The 21,936-nt window shown below is 34.2% G+C and overlaps 1 protein-coding gene across 1 annotated transcript; it reads right to left on the minus strand.

The window, feature by feature from the left end:
• Window positions 1-1,092: 1,092 nt before the first annotated feature.
• Osi6 (DUF1676 domain-containing protein Osi6) lies at window positions 1,093-20,039 on the minus strand. Its single transcript, XM_065356345.1, has 4 exons — window positions 19,478-20,039; window positions 13,661-13,869; window positions 13,384-13,554; window positions 1,093-1,500 (listed from the first exon to the last, which is right to left on the minus strand). Exons 1-3 carry the CDS (start codon window positions 19,932-19,934, stop codon window positions 13,390-13,392), a joined length of 831 nt encoding a protein of 276 aa, XP_065212417.1. The 5' UTR covers window positions 19,935-20,039; the 3' UTR covers window positions 1,093-1,500; window positions 13,384-13,389.
• Window positions 20,040-21,936: the final 1,897 nt, after the last annotated feature.

The raw sequence follows: 21,936 nt of genomic DNA on the forward strand, positions 1-21,936 counted from the left end.
TATCTTTCGATAACGATAATACGAAGATTTATGCCTGTTAAAATATACTCTCATTCTAATTCATCTACTTCGTTGCTAAACTGGTTGCATCAGTCGTTCATTTCAGGCAATACACATCGTGTGAGAGTGATATTTTCATCCAAAAACACATGGTGTTCGATAATTTGCCTAAATTTGTGAAGTCAAGGAGCAACGTATGAGTTTTCGACAAGGAACGATATGGGCGGGGGATGGGGTAATACTCCCGTACATTAATAGTACTGCGCCGTTTCTCCGATGATTTATTACTTGTTCGCCATCGATAGTGAAAATTCTTCTAATTTATTCGTAGGTGCATTTTCTTACGATTATAATGAACTTGGACGTGAATTAATTTTGGAGTTTCGAGTTTCATTGATGATCGTAATTCGTGTAGGCAACTACGCGTATCCAACTTCCATACATTTTATGAATATTATATTAGGTACCTTAATAGTGTAGATTTTTGTGTTTGTTTATAGCCAGTATGTATTTTAATTTTGGCTGACTTTTGTTTGTTTTATTCATAATTGGTGACCTTTTTTTTTGTTGGTAAATTGAAGATGAAAAAAATAATTATTTCAGAACTGGTCAATTTTTGGATTTTTTTTTTTTGGACATATCAGTTTGATTTCTTCGTGTGCGAAAGTGCTTATTACGATGAACTATTTTTTACAAACATATTGCTATTCAATCGTAACATCAATTCTCTTATATGGCCCAAGGATATTACTCCGAATCTCTATGGTATTATTCAGCGTGAAATATCTTTGAAAATCATGTTTCAATTTTGATCGCAATAAGTTTCAAACTTGATGACAATTTTCATTCCTGAAAGAATCCAGCTTCTTTACATTACTTCATCATTATTCACGTACACAATGGCTCTTTTATTCACCGATTACAAACCAATACGTAATCATAGATGCAATAATTTTCCACGTGTGAAACTTCTTTCCCCTTTTTCAGCATCTTATTACTCGTAAATCTGAAAAGAGCGAAAAAAATACACACCTTTGTACAAAATCAACTTCATCTTCGAAATCGATAAGTAAGAAAAAAAATACGAATAAATTAACGAAAAAAACGCATCGATATGTAATTTTTTTTGTACGTACATAAAAAAAAGAAAAGATGTTTCTTTATTCAGTGTCATGGTACATACAATATAATATTTTAAACGTTATTACAAAACCATTACAACATAATAATTCAATCATGTTATGTCGCTTCTGGGTCGACTAGTTTATTAATTTTTAAAAATGAAAAAAAAAAAAAACGCTGCCTTAATATCTATAACTGAAAGTATTCGTCGAAATTTTCATTCTCTTTATAATAAATTAACGTGGAAAGTTTTCAATTGTAAAAAAAATCTCTTAAGAATATAATAAATAAATTATTATATTATAAAGTAAAGAATACAGTCTGTTTGGCAATTCTTATAGCGTGTTTATTCAGTTCCGTTCAAATTTTCAACGCGTTCTGTGAACAGAAAATAGAAAAAAACACAAATTAATTAATTGATGAATTAGATTCATGTAAACAATTATGAATTATTAATTACTAATTTATTTTCCTGGAAGCCCCCTTCCTCATCATTTCCTCCATTGATCACGACTTGTGGTTCGATTTTCATGCCAAAAATCATTCGATCGTGTACGTAAAATGATAGTTTGATAATCGAGAGCTCGTAAAATAAAAACGTGATCGTAAAATTTACGGATAAGACACCAATATTGCCAATTTATTAATCCGTATTAGCGATTAAATAAAATATATCTACTATTTTATTTATAATCTTCAATTGGTAAAAATTCATTTCAAATTACGCACGTGGTACGCATAAGTGCCAAAATAATCCTATAGGTATGTACTTATTCGTATTTGAGAAAGAGAGAGAGAGAGAGAGAAAAAAGAAAAGAAATTGGGTTAGATATTGGTTTCGGAAGATACACGAAGAGGATGAGGAGGAGGAGGAGGAGGAAGAGGAATAGAAGGCGGCACGCCATCGCCGGCTTCGGCTCAATTAGAAAATAGTAGAAATATTAATGGACATTGGGGCATTAACATTTTAAACTTAAATAAGTTGTAAGAGAAGATAAACAGGATACATTCTGAGCTAGGTCAAACGTAACTGGTTTCGACCATACATGGAAAATGTAAATGATCCGGTAAAAGTAGGAGGTATTAGGGTAACTGAACTATCAAGGTGAGGCGGCATGAACGCAGACCGGTGATTCCCTGTGCTCGGTAAAAACATGATTTATACATAAACTATCAGAACTGTTTCACATTCCTTAATGATTTTATTTTATTATTATTTTCTTCTTCTTCTTCTTATTTTTAGAGGTCAATGATAAGTTGTTTTGAAATTGAAACTTGTTCACCTATTAACTTACAAGTCATTGGAAAAATACGTACGAGTGAAATTATCAAGAATATTCGATAATAAGAGAAAGCACATGTACTACACTTTATCTTCCCTCTCAGTTTTTTTCTACATTCTTTCTTCGTCTCGCAAGTTTTAATTTTTTTTTCTCCATTTTTTTTCTTCTTCTTTCTTTTTTACCTTTATTAATGTGTGTGTAGTTTCTCCATACGCGTTCATGGGTGTGGTGTTATAATTAATGGTAGATATGTGTTGTCTGTGTACGAGTATAGTGTAGCTGTAGATAGGTCGTTCAAGGGTATCCAGTACCATGCCAACTTGTTCACATATATAGGGGAAAGTAATATGGAAATTAATCTAAAAGGCGTTTATTTATCACTCAGAGAAAGAAATTTTTTTCATCAACAACTTACCTATACCTACGTGTTTGGGATTTTGACTCGAGAGAATGATTTTTGTGTGTTTACTTTCATTGCCAAGATCAAGACTTTTCCCCCTATCTTGTCGAGTTTCCTGTTTTCGATTCTGTTTTTTTATTTTTTCACTTCGATTATGTAGGGAAAAAACAACCAGTGAGATACCGGATGAAGATTTTGACTAATTAAATTTTTTTTTAAATCGCCGATGGAGAAATTTCAGGTGAAAGTGTATTGTATTACTCGTGTATACGAGTATATATAGCCTGAGAAAGATACCCAATAGGCACAAGTATGGCAAAAATTTTGCCTCGCTATTATTCGATCGAACCTCTCTATAGAATTTTTGCCAGTATAAATGAGCGAGTATGTAGTATCCCGGCAGCAGATTTACGACCGAGGTACTGATAAGAAGAATGGCAGTCAATCGATGATGCTGTTGTAACATGACGTAAAAAGTTTTACGACTATTCGATTGATGGATTTGATGAGATGCGCTGCAGGTAGTCGAATATGTGCGAGTAGTTGAGGTGGCTTTTTTTTTCATTTTATTTTATCAGCCTGGTGCGGCGGATCGCGATATTGGAATATATGTAGGAACTGGTAATGTGTGAGATGATTTGGACAAATATCTACTAGAAGATGCCTGTTGAGAAGCGATTTTATAAATAGGTGTATGGGAAAGATATGGCCATGGGTTTTGATGATATGGTCAAGTTAATGTACGTTTTACATATACGTGAGTAAATTTAATCGAGTTTATGGTCTCATTTTACTGGATGGGTTGGAGTTATATGGGTAAATATTGGCGATATTTGATCATTTGTAAGTGGGAAGAGGAGGGACAGAGATGAGTTTTGACCTGGTGTATTGAATGTGAAAAAAATGAACGGATTAGTAAGCAAAATTCCAGCTACTCAAAAGCAGAAAGTCGAAATTTGGTTCACATCACTCATTTTTGACCCCCCCCCCCTCCTCTTGAAAAATAGGCTTTCGTTTTGAGTCATTTCGTGACCAGAATTTTCGGACCTTCTAGCTAAAATCATGGGATCACCTTGCTCAGATGGATTCAAATATTTGCACCTATCAATTTTTATAAAATTCTCCAAAAAGACATCCTAATCAAATTCAGCTTGGACAACTTTTTTGTGATATTTTTTCAACCGATTTTTGCGCATTTTTGTGAAAATTTGTAACTGAAGGTCGAAAAAATGAATTGATTAAATTTTAAAATTTTGTACATAAGTAAGTTTGAGTAAAATATTTCAAAATTTGTTGAATTTCTTAAAATAAAGTTTAAGTGCTTATCACTTTGAAATTTTGCATTGTAAAGAATTTTTAGATGATTTAGAATTTTTTTGTTCAAGATTTATATTTTTTTACCATTTGATGAGCATGGACTGGCCATATTGTGAGCCCCCTTCCGATTTCATTAAATAGAATTCCTAAATTGAATCTCAGAAATCGTTATAATGAAGAAAGTTTGCCAAAAAAAGTTTTGTTCAAAAGTTTTCAAGAATAAAATTCTTTGAGAAAAATGTGCACAGAAAATAATTTTATTCTCTGCAATTTTGATCCCCTTTATTTTTTCATAGAACTCTTTGGTTTCTTCAAAAAGTTTATTTTTTGAGATTAAGCTCTCAATTACAACGATTTCTGCGTATTATTTTATTCAAATTGAACTCTTGTGTAATTTTTGCTCGTCTTTTTTCAAAAAAAAATCTCATTCATTCTCTCCCCTCGCACCCCCATTCCTAAAAAATAAACGATGATCTCATCTCAAAAATGCTCTAGCTGCGTATGATTTTTGTTCTTTTTATTTTTCGCAAAATTCTTCATTTTTCCAAAAAATTGTTTTTTTTTTTATATTATAGCAATTTTTGAAAAAAATATATTGATATTTTTCCATCACTATTGATCAATTTTTTTGAAAAAGAAACGTGGATTTTACAAGAGAAAATGACGAGAAAAAAATTGTACAGAATATGACTTCCTATGATGAGTTGTTATGGAGGATGTTTTGTTGGTATAAAAATCGGAAGCCTCGACTTCATTGAATTCATATTTTTCATTATTATTGATCTTTTGAGTGAGTCTGAGACAAATTTTTAAACAGTTCATCAAAAGCGAAATCAGCTTCATTTACCTATAATGCAATCAAAATATCGAGAGTTCTGTTGATCCGAGGCAAGCAGGAGCTTACTCCTTGAATTATCTTTCAATTTACTCACAAGGGGGATAAAACCAGCAGAAAATGTTTTGAACCAGACGAAGCTGAGTCGAAAAAGCTTGAAAAAATACACAACTAATCAAAATTATTTCAGGCTCTGAAATTTTTTATTTTGGGGGGGGGGGGGGTGGTTTATATTTTTCTATTTTTGGTGAATTTTTGAGGATGAAATTTGGAACGAAAAAATGAAAAAATCAAAATTTTACCAAATTGACATAGAAAGATGAAATTTGACATGTATCCTGTTTCTGACCCTCTAAATCAATTGAAAACAGTTTCGAACCATTTGACGAACTTTTGAGCAGTTTTGGACTTCCTAGAAAATCTTTGAACGTTGAAAGTGCCACAAAATTTTGCCCATCAATAAAGCTGGAAAACTAAAATTCACTTTTTACCCTAATTTTGACATTCCGAGTCAATTGGAGATGGTTTCAAGCTATTTTGAAGCCTCCTGCTATTTTTTTCTTTTTTTGGAAATTTCAGCCTTTCAAAAAATGTCATAAAAACAGTCCAAATCAACTTTAGCACGTTTAAACCCAATTGGTGCTTATTAGTAATCCATTTGATCATCTACACATCATTTTTTCAGAATCAGTTTCTGCAAGTTTCAAATTGTATAATATTTCTCCAGCGGTTTCATCTTCTGGAAGCTCCAGAACTGCTCAAAACGGTTCGGAACCGTTCTCAATTGATTTGAGGGCTCAAAAATATAGGACACATACCAAATTTCAGATTTTAAGTTGGTTTGAATGAAGTTTTGATTTTTTCACATTTTTTTAGTCTCAATTTGGTTTTAAAAAATTCACCCATAATTTGAAAATACACTTCAGTCTTCAGCACATGAAATTTAGGCTGATGATGTACTTTGGCATGCTTTTTCGTTTCAGCTGTGTCCAGTTTAAGAATTTTTCTGCCCCTTTAGAACGGGGGGGGGGCAGGGCAGAGCAAGGCAACCTGAACTTCCAAATTCCAAGAAACAATATTTTTGATTCTAGATTTTCTTAGAACAATTTCTCAAGCAGAACAAAAAATTTCAAGAATCCTTAAAATTCCGAAAATTTATTGCCTTCGGTTCCTTTAATTTCAAAGATGGGTAATTTCACAGATTAATATTTTTTTGCTCGTTTCGAGAAGTTACACCTGAATAAGTCAGATAAATTTATGCATGTAAAAATCAAGACGAATTGGGGGCCCTTGGGAGGGGGGGTATATTTTTCGAAATGAAATTGCTCGCAACGTCTTCAGTTTTAGAAATGGGCAATTTTGTGAAGAAACTATTTTTTGTTCGGCTTGAAAAATTCTATCAGGAATCGTCGTTGAAAATTTCAATTTTTTCTCCAAATTTATAATCACACATCCCTCCTCTTCCCTAACTGGCTCAATACAAAGAAAAAGTTGTCTTGGATGTGTAGTGGGATTTTTAATTGCTGTTCTCTCGTAAAAAGTGATCACAAATCCTCCTATTAGGTTGATTTTTTAAAATCATTTTGGCATAATTATGTATTTTTGGATTTCTACATTTTTAGATATTCAATTTCATTGCCATTTTAGATAAATTACCTAGCACCATTTTAGATCCATAAAATTTCATAATCTCACCCATCCCACTTCCCAGTTCCAAATTCTTCATTTCCAGACAATTAATACCTATAGGTACGTACCTAATTTGTACGATATTTTAGTTCTACTTTTGTTCTCTTTTCATTGTCAATATAATAATTAGGACATTTCGGCTAAACTTCAAACCTGAACCTGACCAAGCTCTTAATTTAAAATATCAACGCGGTGAGAGTATACAAGTAAGTACATACAACAAGCTAAATCTCGAACACAATCGAACACACAGGTACCTACCAACAATATTGTACTCTTATATGTACGTAGATGTCGATGAACGATAATTCATCATTAATAACCCTATTGTTTGAATTTATCGCTCAGAAGTCAACTCTTTGGTATACAATATAGTCGAGTCCGATTTTCTCAAACATTACATTCTCATTATATGTATATATCTACCATATACTCGTCGTCGTAGACGTACAAGTACACAGGAAAAGGAGCTGGACTGGGTAAGGGTCGGAGGGTCGGATGTGGTACGATAAAAATAAGAAGCTAGCAGACCAAGTCACTTATCCATCAAGTCGATGTTATTCGTATTTGTTCGCAAGTCATTAACAATGTGCCGAGTATCTCATCGTTGTTGAGCTGTAACCCAATGTACACTACATAATAATGAAGAGGGCGAGAGGAGAGAAAAAGAAAAGCTTTTCATGTCGACGAATTCGTATATAGGTATCTGCCGGGACTGAAATATGCCAACGATTATTTATGATTTTTTACCTCTTTTTTTTTCTTCTTTTCCTCTTTTATAAGTAATAATAAACGTGTGAGAAATGATTTCACTTTCGGTTCGGTTTGAATTAGTCTATAGTTTGTGTAGCTAACGATAAAGTATATATGACTGACCGCGTATGGCAGGCTACACTAATGAAAAGGGAAAAAATCTCATACTTGCCAAGAATTACCTACTTACAAAGAGATGACAATTTGTTGGAATTCAAGAGTGGTTTCGAGCTACCGAGAGGTAAAATAATTCAAATACGTTCGTAAGTATACTGTCTCGGGTACTTGGAAGTATTGAAATTTATGGTACATTTAGGTAGGTATAAGTCAGACCCATTTACAATGAAGGAAATAGTCAGTCGATTGGTTTGAGAAAGGTCGCGTGCAGTTCTACTAAAAAAGAATCTAGCCGACGACGAGTCGAAGAAAGTGCACCATCGTCGCTGGTAATGTTTTTTGTAAACGAAAATCATTAAAATTTACGACTTATTAAATCGACTCGGCTGCGTGATGGCTTCGGTGGTCAACTATACCTATGACGGTGGCTTGTGCTATTCGAGGCACTATGGCATTGGCATCGAGGCACACCTTAATCATTAGGAGGATTTTAGGTCACATTTGCAGAGGCAGGCTGGTATTACTAGAAAAAAAATGACCTACGCGTCGCGTCAAATACACGAAAATGAAAAATGATCAACGTGTGTATGTTGGACTAGGACCGGATTTATGGACACGAGATGTGCTGATGAAGCAGCGATGTGAATTATTGACTTTCTTGTCCGGTATTAGCCGCGTATACTGTCAGTCAATAGCTACTTGATTATCGGGTGTGTTAATCTCTCTTGGCGTTATTGGAATTTTACACGGTATTTGATTGATACCTTCGAATGTTGTGGGTAATTGCTTCAGAACGGATGGCTCGATTCGTATACGATCGAATAAAATGGTTCGATTAATTACGACGCTATAGGTACGACAAGTTACAGAAGATTGAACTTGGTATCCATCACGCTATCTCTGTCTCTCACACTGTTGATCGTTTCACATCTGGAATTCAATACGAGAGAGACTAACATCCTGCTGTAAAAGCAGACTTCGATGAAGACAGCATTTTTCGTAACCTATCCGGAAATTTACACTCGATACTCGCAGCTCGCAGGGCCGAACCAGAGGGTAATTTACATCGGATATGGTAACCGGTTCTCTCTCATGTCTACACAGAATTAGGTTAGTAATGGTATACGCTCCAAAGTTGAGCGCAGCATGATGATGGTCAAAAGTACGAGTACGAACTACAGCAACCTAGTATAGCATGTTTTTTCTTTATTTTTGTGTGGCATTGGCATTGACAAAATGTACGAGACAAGTCGAAAGATGAAGAAAGAACGTTGCACCCACCATCGGCCGAAGATCGGGAACCGACACAATTTTAAACGGTTTATTAGATGCAGATGCATATTTGCATTCGGTTTATGTGTATATTCGGTGTCTAGGGCAAGGTCAATCGTATGCTAATGTTATGAGCCATTCGTGATAAGTACATATTTACCAACAGACCTACTGTGTACGAGAGGTAATAGATATTCGTAAATATTTGAACGTGTTGTGGAAGTGCTTTGCCTCATCATTTGACTAATAGTTGTTGGAGCCAAACCGTATAGGATCTCGATGGAATGGTTATCGATACCTGAATCGTGGGTCATTGAGATGAGGACCTGGTAGTTTAAACTTTATGAATTGAGGTTCGCAGTATGGCCTTTTGCTGGTAGCGGACGTGAGATGCCAAACGAGTGAGAAATCATGTTCCTGGTATGAAGTTTTGTGAGAGTTGTCAAGGTACGAGAATGTTTTGATAGTTTTAAGGACCGGTATGATGGGTAGGAAAATCAGAAAGCTTGATATTCGGAATATTGTGCGTTTAAATCGCGATATTTGAACTAAAATATTGCCCAACCGAGTACAGATTGAATTTTTTTCAACCTAACCTAACTTAACCTACCCTACCCTACTCGACTGAAAACTTGAAATTTTCAGAAATTTGATTCAAATCATAAAAATCGAAAATGAATTATGATTTTTGATTTGAGAAATGTCACATGACTTGCAATTTTTGATTCATCTTAAAAATAGGAAGGAGTATAGGAATGGTTTGAATTTTTCTAAGATTTTTGAAATTTCCTCGTTTCTTTGGCAATGCATTTTTGGCATTTTTCACCATCTCCCTTTCTGCGTACCTGAAATCCAAATCCTAATGTAACGAACGATTTTGATTTCCCTGATTTTCTTTTTTGAAATTGAGTTAAATTTGAATATGTCATTTCAATCTCCAAAAAAAATTGATTTTTCAAATATTGTGAGTAGTTTTTCGGTCAGATTCCGGACTTGAATGAAAAAAAAATCAAAATTGAACATTTTCAGGCGGAAACCTTGAGGGTGTTTTTTGACCAGCATTTTCCAAGAATTACTTATGTATCATTAAAAATTTTATAGTATTTTGGTCAAAAAAATTTTTTGAAGTGTCCACTTGGAAACTTGGCCAAATGTGGATAAAATGAGTCCAGCACAAGCAACAACTCTATTTTTAGCTGTCCAAATTAATTTCCACGCCTTCTGGAGAAATTTTAAAATTTTTAAGAAATTTAAAATTCACTAGAAGCCTTAGAAGAACTTGAAATGGTGAAATTTGGGTGGTTGGTTTTGAAATACACAATGATTCAAGAATAAGCCACAACTCGATTTTTAGCTGCCCAAATTAATTTCCTCGTGTTCAAGAGGAATTTTTAAAATTCTGGAGAAATCGAAAATCCTGCTGGAAGCCTCAGAAAGACTCAAAATACGATGAAATTTGGAATTTGGGTGGTTGGTTTTGAAATACACAATGATTCAAGAATAAGCCACTACTCGACTTTTAGCTGCCTAAATTAATTTCCTCGTCTTCAAGAGGAATTTTTAAAATTCTGGAGAAATCGAAACTCCTGCTGGAAGCCTCAGAAGGACTCAAAATACGATGAAATTTGGAATTTGAGTGGTTGGTTTTGAAATACACAATGATTCAAGAATAAGCCACAACTCGATTTTTAGCTGCCCAAATTAATTTCCTCGTCTTCAAGAGGAATTTTTAAAATTCTGGAGAAATCGGAAATCCTGCTGGAAGCTCTAGAGAGATTGGTTTTAAAAGACAAAAGGCTTTTTGTGCTTTTAAAAAAAAAATCGTTCGAATACAAAATTTTTGGATTTTTTGAATGTTTTTCCTCTTAATATTTCGGTCAAAAAGACGCGCTTGAGATGTCCGCTCGAAAGTCGAGCCAATTATCGAAAATGGTCAATTTCGGATTCTTAAAAATTTACCAAAATTCGAAACATTAATTTGGGCAGCTGGAATTTTGGTTATCAGGGCTTTAATTAATATTAATTTCAAAAATAATGCTCCTGTATCTCGAAGGGGAAGATTTTGAGAGGTCCCCTTTTAAGTAATTTTGAATTAAAGTGAGATCTTAAGCAAAGTGTATCTATTTGAAGAATTCAAAGAATTGTGAGGGAAAGATACACTTTTCTCTCTTTTACTTTTCAAGATCACAATCACATTTGAATCTAAAGGTACCAAGAATGTGCCAAAATTACTTTTTTTTTTTTGCAGAAAATTCACTTTTCTACAGAAAAGGTTTTTTGCACATTTGATTTGAATTTTAAAACTAAAATGGAAAGAATTTTTTTATTAATTTTTTTTTTTTTCAAAAAATGTGTGTTTCAGTTTTGAAGATTGAAAAAATGTGCAAATGATCTTTACAGTTGGAATTAAATTTTCAGAAAAAAGGTTCTCTGTACATTTTTGATACTCTTTATTTAACAAACTGAAGGAGATTCAAATTTTGAAATAGAGATGGAAAAATTTTTACCAATTGTTTCCCTGCATTGATGTATTTCTTCCAGTTTTAAAAATACAGAAAATTTACAAGAAACCTTTTTTTCATCAAATTTAATTCCCTCCAAAAAAAAAAAAAGATTGCTCACCTATTTGCACGTTTTTAGCGTCATAAAAATTGAATGAGATATGCAAGCTTGAATTGATAAAGAGAAAAAAGTGTACCAACCGAGCACAAAACTTTTTAAACCAGAAAAAGAGGAATCCATGGAGAATCGTCCTTTCCCTCAAAATTCACCTTCAGCCAAAATTTCAAGTGCTGAAATTTGACGAATTCTTAAGAATTCAAATTCGGGTAAAAAATGAAAAAAAAAATCAAAATTTTACCAAATTCACTCAGCACTTTGAAATTTGTTTTGAATTCTATTTTCGATCTTTCGAGTTGATGGGTGATAGTTTCAAACAGTTCTGGAATCTTTAGCGTATTTTGATTTTTTTCATTTTTTTTTCATTAGAAAAAAGTTCAGGGCCAAACCGATGCGAGAAGATTTTGAAAATTGTGCCTAAATCGATCGAAAACGTCTCAAAGGTGGCAAATAAGAGTTTATAGGTGCTGAATGTCATCTTACCCCAACTTGCACATCTTTTTCTTCTTTTTTTTTCGAAAACTGTCGAATTCAAAAAATTGCTGGAGGCTTTAGAACGGTTCAAAACAATTACCAATCCACTCGGATGGGGGGGGGGGTCAAAAATAAGACGTAAACCAAATTTCAGCTCAAGTTACTGGGTTACAATTTTCTAAAATTTTGATTTTTCTTCATTTTTGACCCAAATTTGATTTTTTTTTTAAATTCGAGGAAAACCGAAAAATGAATTTCACCACTTCAAATTTTGGCTGATGAATTTTCAGGGATTTCTGGGATCCTCTGAGGATCGAGAAAATAAGAAACTTTGATTATTCAAGTTGATTCTTGGAGTAAACGTAGCTCATAGGTTGTCAGGTTTTTGTGAATTTTTGAGTGTCTTTTTCAACCAAATTAACGAGTTTTTATTTTTTGTGAAATATTTTCAAATAAGTTATCGATTTTATGGGCTGAATTTTTTTTGCTTTCTTTTTTTCTTTCTTTTTTCTACAAATGAAGGCCAAAAGTGTCCCTTTAATATTTATTGTTTTTTTCTTAGAAAAATACAATGTCATGAAAATGAAAGCGAAGCTCGATTCGAAATTTGAAACATCAAGTGCGAAAATTACACTAATGCTCGATACAACTTTATATGTACTTTTTCGAGTTTCACAAACCTTAGGCTTCATTTCGTTAGCATTAAGACAATGATGTGTAGGTACTTTGCAGCATAGAAAGTGAAACCCTATAATAATGGCCAGTTATACTCGTATAATAATAGGATCCAGGTTATTAAATTCACGTCGGCTGTCAAAACATTAACGTTGTGTTTACTTTAGAATTAATTATCACTAATTAATAAAGACAAATGGAAGCACACCTCGCTTCCAAAAAAAGAAACAAGTCCAGACTATACGAACAACATTACGAGCACGTTCAGAATACTAAATTTTTTCCAGCAGAGGTTTTCGCGACCAGCGACCACACATTGGTCTTGAAAATAGATCGAAAATTAACACTTGTCTGGGTTAAACGATGGCGGTTACGTTTTGCGGTGACCATTCTCGGCGGTCTCCGTGGTAACACATAATCCTTTGAATTTCGTGGAATCATTGTACTGTCGAACAGTGGGTCTGTGGGTCTGCAACGCCCAGAAGATGAATTTTTCCATTATATATTTTCCCACACGACCATCAAGTCAACGAAACGATAGAGAGTACGAATTCGGTGCAATGAATTCGATAGCGGTAGGTACGACGAGTATAAGTTATTGTTAATGAGAAAAAGAGACTGGTTGTGCGAATGACAGCTGGGTAATAGTTACATTTAACGCGTACGCGTATAGAATTTCAATTGATATTCTCGGTAGATGAAGAAGAAGAAGAGGAATTGAACTAGGAAGTAATATGTACGTCTACGTACGTACTACGTAGTATTAGTACCTAATAGAGTATCTATCTATGTGAAAATGGAAACGAAAAATAAAAAAAAATGCTAACCTATTTTCACCTCCTTCTGCTAGCTTTTTGGCCGCTGTATGCGAGCGTGTGAGCAACATTATTGGAGTACGATCCGTGGATGTCTCCGTGTCCGCCACCGCCACCTCCGTAGCTATCCCAGCCACCGCTGCTGTATCCAGAACCGCTCCATCCGTGAGGATGATGTTCAACCTGTGAAATTCCATATCAATAATTAGGTACTTATTATTGCACCCGCCATTGAAAAGCGAAAGGGATCACGAGCCGAAGCTAACGATCAATTTTACGTTATACTGACCACTTCGTGATGAGAGTGTTGTTGAGATAATAATTTTTTGATGGCGATGAAACCTGAGATGAGTAAGGATAGTAAACTGGCGAGTAAAGCTTTCTTAGCGATTAAGGCGATCACGACGTAAGCAATGGCGGCGAAAGCGGCGAGTTTCATTTTTAAACCGATCAATAGTGGTCCGAGAACTTTCATGAGCTTTTTCTTTTTGCCTCTACCTGTATCGGAAGGAAGCAAAAATATTCTAAGTATCATTTACGAGTATATACACATTAGATTAGAATTAAATTGATTTATTTCACGTTCAAAGGTACAGTAGGCACCTAAAATTATAGTATTATGATTACACTCGGAGCCAGTGTGTGAGCATTTATTTGTTAAATACACATACTCGTGTGCTCACACATGTGCACATTACATACTATATACTACATACATACAATGATACTTGTAGGTACCTATAAAGATAATAATAACGTAATGATAATTGAACGGCGCGTTTTTATCGTGATTTTTTTTTCTTTTTTTGGACCGAATAAGGCGAATCACCGGAGCACAGGTGGCTCATTGTTTAGCTACCGGAGAGCACCTCGCCAAGAATTTTAATTGAATGATGAATGCGAGATGCGCGATTGAATTCTTCGCTTTATGGGATCTTTTCTAAGAGAAAGTATTCGCGCGAGACGATAACATTTTTTTATTTATGGCTACGACCTATGTACTAATTGTTTTTGCGACGAGAAATTTATCTCATACATTTCCGAATAGTTTCGTATATCTTTACCTACCTTACCTACCTATATTGTATGGTGCACGTTTATTTTCGAAGCGTGCGATTGTTTACGTTTTGTTGTGTTGAAGGAGGAAGGAGCAGTGAGGGGAGTAGGATGGTAGAAAATGAGAATTCCGATCGAATGTGTTTTAGATTTATAAACTCTAAGTGAATGTATCATTTCTTGCGATTTTCAATTTGCGTTATTTAAAGATGAGCTATTTTTGATGCATTTTTAAAGAAAAAAATCAAAGAAACTAAATTGAGGAAAATGGAAGAAATTGAACTGAGGATCTAATCTGTAAAATTTAGTGATTCTGTAAGTACTTATTCAATTCGTACCATAAAATTTTGACTTTTGGAAAATACTTGTTTTTGAGACCAAATTAATTTAATTCCACCCTGAATCCTCAAAAATAATTTGAATCCCAAAAATTTATTTATCAACTTCAAAAACACATCATTATTGGGCATAATTATAAATTTTTTAGCAATGTAAGTTCATTTTTTTGATTTAAATTGCTTGAATCAAATTGGTACTGAACTTTCAAAATTCACAGAAAAATTTCAATGAGGTTGAATTAAATACTTAGATACCTTTCAATTCATTTTAGGCATATTTAAAATAGGTATCGAACAACTGATCAAAATAAAAACTAACTGATTCTATTCAAGAGTTGATTTTTCATGGAGGAAAACCAAAATAAAGATATGTGGATGCTTTTATGGTCGGCAGCGAGACCATTGAAAGGAGAGGGATTGACAAATGAAGCAGTTAGCTCAGGTTCTTGATTTAGGTGGCTATTAGTACCTTCAAAAATTAATAAAAATCAAGGCCCTCAGATGAACGATGATTTATGAATCGAAGAAGAATTAAATTTAGGAAATTCATTTTTAAATTTTGATGTTTTAAAATGAAAAATTGATTAAATTCAATAATTTTCTTACTACGTGATTTTTTTGGAAAGGGCTTGAAGAGGAAGGAGGCAAATGGAATTCACTCCAGGAACGTTTTGATTCTCGATGGCTCAATGGCCCCTGGTCAGCTAGATTTTTCTGATATTTCAGAATGATGAAATGTTCAAATTTTTTTTTTTCAAATAAATGTTGCTTAATTGAAGTAATTAACTGTTTTTTTTTTTTAAATTTTTTAGCCAAATTTTTGTAAAAAATGATGGCTATTGTTTTTGTTTTAGAAAGAGGCAGAAAAATGACATTTGCCCTCCCCCTCCCCCCAAAAAAAGATTTGTTTTCGATGGCTCTGGCCAGTTAGGAGCTTTCTTGGTCATTTTGGTCAAATTTTCAAGTTTTTTTTTTTCATATTGATGAAATTTAATCATTTTTTCATGACTGGATTTTTAATGGAAAAGGCAGAAGGTGACATTTACACCAGAAACGTTTTGGTTTCATGTTTTCGAATCTTCCAAGTTCAATTTTGAAGTTTTTTTTTCATTACTTGCTTAGCTGATTAAATTTTCTTGTATAGCAAAAATGAAATTCGTCGCAATTTTTAATCAATTACGTAATTTTTTTGGAACGATTGATGTTGCATCGAGCTTGCTGCGCCGGTGGAAAAAATCTATGCATGTGGAGTGGGAAAGGAGAGACGGAGGGTGCAATGTGGATTCAACATTGAATTTTTGACTAATTTTTGTATCGTAAAATCAAATTTTTTCAAGTTCAGAATAGCTGCTCGATCAGTGTGTAATAATTTTTCATTTCCTGTGCATAAAAAAAGTGATTTTAAAAATTCATCGACCTGAAAAATTGAATGGTGTCCATTTTTAATATTTTTTTGGGGGGGGGGGTGTTTATGCAGTTGTTACTTTACTATTTTATTTTTCTCATGTGAGACAATCCTCAATATCTGATTCAGAGATGAAATACTATTAAAAATTTACAACATAATTGAAAAAAATTCATTGAAATTTTTGAATAGTTGCTCAACAAATATTGCAGAAAGACATAAGTTAGGTATGTTTCAATAATATTGGAGGGGAAGGAGGGTATGAAATAAATTTTTAGACGTGCAAAAAAGTGTCAAAATTTGAGTTAATTTTTTATAAATTCATCATTTTATATTTCTCCTCCCTCCTCCATGTAAAATCAGATGCAATTATTTTTCAATCGAAGTGAGAACGAGAATTCTCTGAAAAAATGTATTCAGGGTACTTAGAATGCTTATTTTGGTATGTTTTATAAAAAATTTTCAGCTGTAAAGAGGCCATTGTCCCTTTCATCTTTTTGGTGAAATCACAGTTTTGACCGAAGTAGACCTGACCAGATCCAATCATTTGTGCCCTGAGCTGTGGAACAGTTTGATCTCTGGGTAAATTATTCGTGAAATTGATTTTTCCCTGAATTTTGACCATCAAAATTGGTTTAACTAATTTGAATTAAAATTAAATCAAAAATGCAATTTTTTCAAATCAATATTTTCAAAATAGAATTTTAAAACTATTTAAAAGAAAATAAATCAATTTTGAATTTTTCTACCGGATTTTTTTCCCTGCTTGAAGATGAAGTTTGTTGATTTTGAGAGAGTTGAGCTCTCCTTGCTCCCTCTCCTAGGGGTTGTCTTAAATTAAAATGTGGTTACTTTTTTTAGGAACCTGCAGACTGTGTGAGGATAGTGGATTTATTTATTTATTTATTTTATTTTTCCATTTCTAAGGAACGATTCTAGATTTGTTTCCAACAGTTCAGTAAAGTAATTAAACTTTGATTATCTAAAATTATAGTTTTGTTTTTCAAATTGAGAGACTTGGCACAGGGGAGGGGGAGGGTAAACATGTGTTGAAAAATTACCCAAAATAATGCATCTTCTATTAGATTTTATTATCTATTTTTATTTTTCGAATGGAATTTGAGTTTTGATGTTTATGGCATGAAATTTATCCATCTCCATGAAGCCAGATTTGCAGCTTTTGCACGCATTTAACGAGACACATTGTCTCGCAGTCAAAAAGTGTGAAGTTCCTTTGATGTTCTTTAAAGGCGATAGATACGAACAAAATTATTCGATTTTCCTCACCATCCATCTAAAATAAAACTCCGTTCATCGCGTGATCGGATAATTTTGTGTACAAAAATAAATCTCCAGATTTAGGAGCCTGTTGGAGTTTGAAATCTTTTCGAAATTCAGATTTCAATTTTTCGAAAGCATTTTGTTGGACTTCGGTCCATTCTACAGGAACGTCACCTTTCGTTAGATGGTAAATTGGGTTTACGATTTGAGAATACTCTGGAATAAAATCGCGATAGAGTCCGGTATTACCTATTAAAGCCGAAATATCATTTTTAGTATTAATCGAAAACTTGCCACGTTTTGTGTGTTTTTTCTCAAACTCATCTAATTTTTTGATTTTATTCATCGCTATCATCTTTTGAGTCTATCGTACTTAGCAATTTTTTTAAATATGTTAGCGTATTTTACCTTTTGGAAAAAAAATGAAAAACGAGGAAATGATTTTGGATTTTTATGCTTTGAAAATCAATCAAAAAATGTACAAGTTTGTCCAAAAAAAAATGTCGTAAAAGTGACTTTTAACGCTGAAAAATGGACTGCAAGGAGAAGAGTGGGATGGGGGGAGGAAATCGAAATTGAAATCTATACAGAAATGTTTTTAACATTGAAACAGAAAAAAAAAGGCCCAACCCCCATCTCAAAAACCTGCTCCAGTCTCAAATAAATCACACAAATAACATGGTAATTTCTAGTAAAAATTAAACGCCACCTATCGAACATCTGGTCGATGGCGCTCGCTCCAAAAGAGGCGCCGACCACGTCGCTAAAAGCTGGCTGGATGATTGATGTCTACGATGATATTTTAAGCCACCGTGGATTCTGCGAGAGTACGTGTAAAGACAAAAGACCCGCTAGGAAGATAGGTAGGCAGACAGTTTGAATGAAAACGACATAATCGTCTTATGGCATTCATATTTTTATGGTAATGCGGACGAACCTGCGTAGCATAAGCATCTAACTCCCAAACAATACACCATACAGCCTAGCATAGTACATACACTATAAACTGTGAATTTGCATTAGGCAGCATCGGCGTGTGCCGGTCTCGGTCTCTTCTTCTTTTTTTTTCGGCACGTTTAACGCGTAATTAGCGTCAAAACAAGCGTCCATTGTGCCCATGTCGGCGATTTTTTTAACGCGATGACACGCTCGATGATTTATCATTCGGTTGATTGGTTATTGCTGCTTGAATCCACGCGAACGTAGGAAGAGTGAGAGAGAGAAGGGAACTAGGAATTAGAATGAATCACGTGGTCAGTAGGTTTTGTAAATAGTCAGATACGAGAGTAAATTTTGATCAGGTATTCTTTTTTAAATACAAATCCGGACTTTTGAGATAAAAGGAGGAGAATTTTTTGAGAAAAATTGAGACATTTTTCTTTGTAATTGCGATACAAATGTATTTAAAATGAATCTTCGTCATAAAATGAGATTTTTTCTAGCTTTCGAGCTCACTTCACGTACGTCAAATATCTTCGTAATTATCGAAGCGATTATATTTTGCGATCACGAGCACTATACGATGGAGTGATTACCTACCTACTTTAGGTGGTGTAGGAAAAGAGGCAACTCCTCCAAACACATAAGAACGTAATGCGATTAGTGAAAATGAAATAATCCGATTACAAGCGTACGTCGAATAGTTAACAAAGTAGGTAAATTTTTCAACACACGAACAAACACAGGAAGGATTTTTAATCATTGTTTCGAAAAGATACGTACCGAGCTCCGTATCAAGTCATAATATATTATAATACGAGAATTTAAATCTAAGGTAGAGAAGGAAACACACGTGCAAATTGAAACTTCAGAAAACCCGTATCATCGACAACAAACTAATGTAGTACGAGTGCAACATGTGAATAATTAACACGAGTATAAAATGATAAGTACGAAACTTTGAAAAACGCGCGAATACTTTCAAAAATTAGATCCATACGAAACTTTTTTTAGAAAGAACGAATTTGAACGCACATTCACATTTTTATAAGTGAAAATTGAATTATAATATTACGCTTTTATTTACCTTCTTCGATGAATTCTGAGATTTTTCCTTTCATGTCGGATGGAATGCTGTCAACTACGCTCCTGGCGGTTTCGGAGACTTCGTTAACAACCGGAGATAAATTCCATCTGAGTGATCTTTCTTGGAAGAAGTTCATTACCTTGTGTAAGGCGAAATCTTCGAGTAAATTTTCACGTTTTTCGACATCGTTGGTTTCGGTGATCTCGACATCGGAGTCTTTGCTATCCAAAGATCTGCCTGTTTTCGGTTCGCTGTTCTTGACCAACGAAAGTCCGCCGAATAATTCGATGTTGTCTTGACTGAAGAACGACCTGAGCGATCTGTAAGTCTGCATTTGCAAGCAGCTGATCGAGTCCTTTTGCAGGCAGTCATTTGTGGCGGGCTTTTGAGGTATGGGATCGGCGAAAACGCCGCACGAAACTACTAAGCATAAACAAACTAAACTTTTGGTACCCATTTTGATCGGGGTTGGAAAAAGGTTGTAAAAAAAAATGATGTTCAGAGATAAGCTCCGAACGTCGCACTTTGTCGCGATTATACACAGAGTAAATTGTCGTACACGATGTACACTCTTTTTAAAGCTCTAGAAACGGTGCCTGGGTTTTCTTTCGGCGTGGTAACCTGGTCTCTCCCACTTCTAAAAAACCGGCCGGCGGAGCGTCGTTGCCCAGGTGGGCATCGTACCCCGGACGCGGACGCGGACCAACACGCCAGACGAACGTTTATAACTTTCTTCTTGACACTTGTTCTTTTTTTTTTTTTACTCAAATTAAATCTATTAGGTGCACGAGTGATTGTAGGTACAGAGAGATGATCGGTATAAATGGATGTTCTGATGACCAGACGAAATGGATGGTCAATAGAAAAAATTAACTCGGTGATGGGTCTACTCTCATCCACGTATCATGTGGACATAGATGTTTAGTTTGAGCACCAAAGTGAAAATTTTGGGACCGGAAAGATAAAATTTTTGAGATATTCGCTCGAAAGGGAACTACGTATTTCCTGATCCTGATACAACATTTTTGAGATCGAAGTGCTAAATCGATCCAGGGATTACCAAAGTTGTGAAAATTGAGCACCATGGTTTCCATCTGTTTTTGCCAATAAATACTGACCAAAAGGGAGTAGGGGGGTGCTTGTGGTCTCAAATTACTTGTATCGGATCACTCATGAAATATCTACCCGCGACCATTCTCACTTTCTCAGACGTTTTGAAGCCTCCAGGGACGTTTTGGAAAATTCCTGGAGTCTCCAGCGGATTTTTGAAACTTGAAATTTCCACAAAATGTTACTAAATGAAGTTTGAAAGCTGAAATTCACACTGCCCTCTAATTTCAACACGCTCTGAAGTCGACTGTAAGTGATTTCAGTCTTTTTGGAGCCTCCACTGACTTTTTGGGAAATACCTGGAGATTCCAGTGGATTTTTGAATTTCCACATTTCTATAAAATTTTACCAAATGAAGTTAGAAAGCCAAAATTCAATCTCCAACATTAGTTCAACACAGCCCCCATCATTCTAGAAGGCCAGGAAAAGTTTGTCGTTTTGCCGATGGGCCCTTCCTTCTTCCAAATTTTCAAATAATTCTGTCATTTGATCAAAATTGAGCGAAAAATGAAAACTCAATTTTTCAGAATTACTCAATTTTTCAGAATTTTTCATTGTTTTAAACGTCAACATAAATATAATAGCAAAAAATAGAATTTTTTAAAAATGGAAACCAATTTGATTATTTCCATTGTACATAAATATATTTTCTTGATTATTTTTTTGTTTAGCTTTTCTGGAAATTTTGTGAAAATGAAAGAAGGGGGGATCATTACATTTCTTCCAAAAGGTCCTTCCAACTTCCAAGGTCCTTTTCAGTGTTCAGATTTTGTTAGACACTCTGAAAATTAAGGATAAGACATTTTTGGAAAAAATTGAGATTTTCTATAATTTTTAAAAACAGCAACAACTTTTAGAGATTTTTGGCAAAAAAGTAAAATTTTTTAGTACCTATAATTTTTAGCCAAATTGTAAACATTTTTGGCAATTTTTCGAATTTAGCAAGATTTCCAAACATTTGAGTAAAAAGCGAGAATTTTTGTTAATTGTTGGCAATAAGTGAGACTTTTTAGACATTACTTGCAAAAAATGACATTTTTTTGCAATTTTATCAAAAAAGGAAGTTTTTTCCTGCATTAAGGCTATTCTCTACCCCCTGTTATCAGTAGTGATTTTTGATGAAAACTACAAACTTTGGTCGGGGATTGTGCGAAAACTATTGGACGGATTTTCGTGGGGTTTGGTTTATTTTACTTAGAAAACACTCAAAAGCTAGGGTATATCGAGATATTTTTGATTTATGTCATTTTGTGGCCATCATTGGGAATTGAATGGAGGTACTATTGATGCTCAGATCTCCATTGGAAAAGCTAAATTAGAAAATATGGCTACATACCCTCGCTTTCAAT

The sequence above is a fragment of the Planococcus citri genome, chromosome 3 (assembly GCF_950023065.1).
Source record: "Planococcus citri chromosome 3, ihPlaCitr1.1, whole genome shotgun sequence".
Classification (NCBI taxonomy): Eukaryota; Metazoa; Arthropoda; class Insecta; order Hemiptera; family Pseudococcidae; genus Planococcus; species Planococcus citri.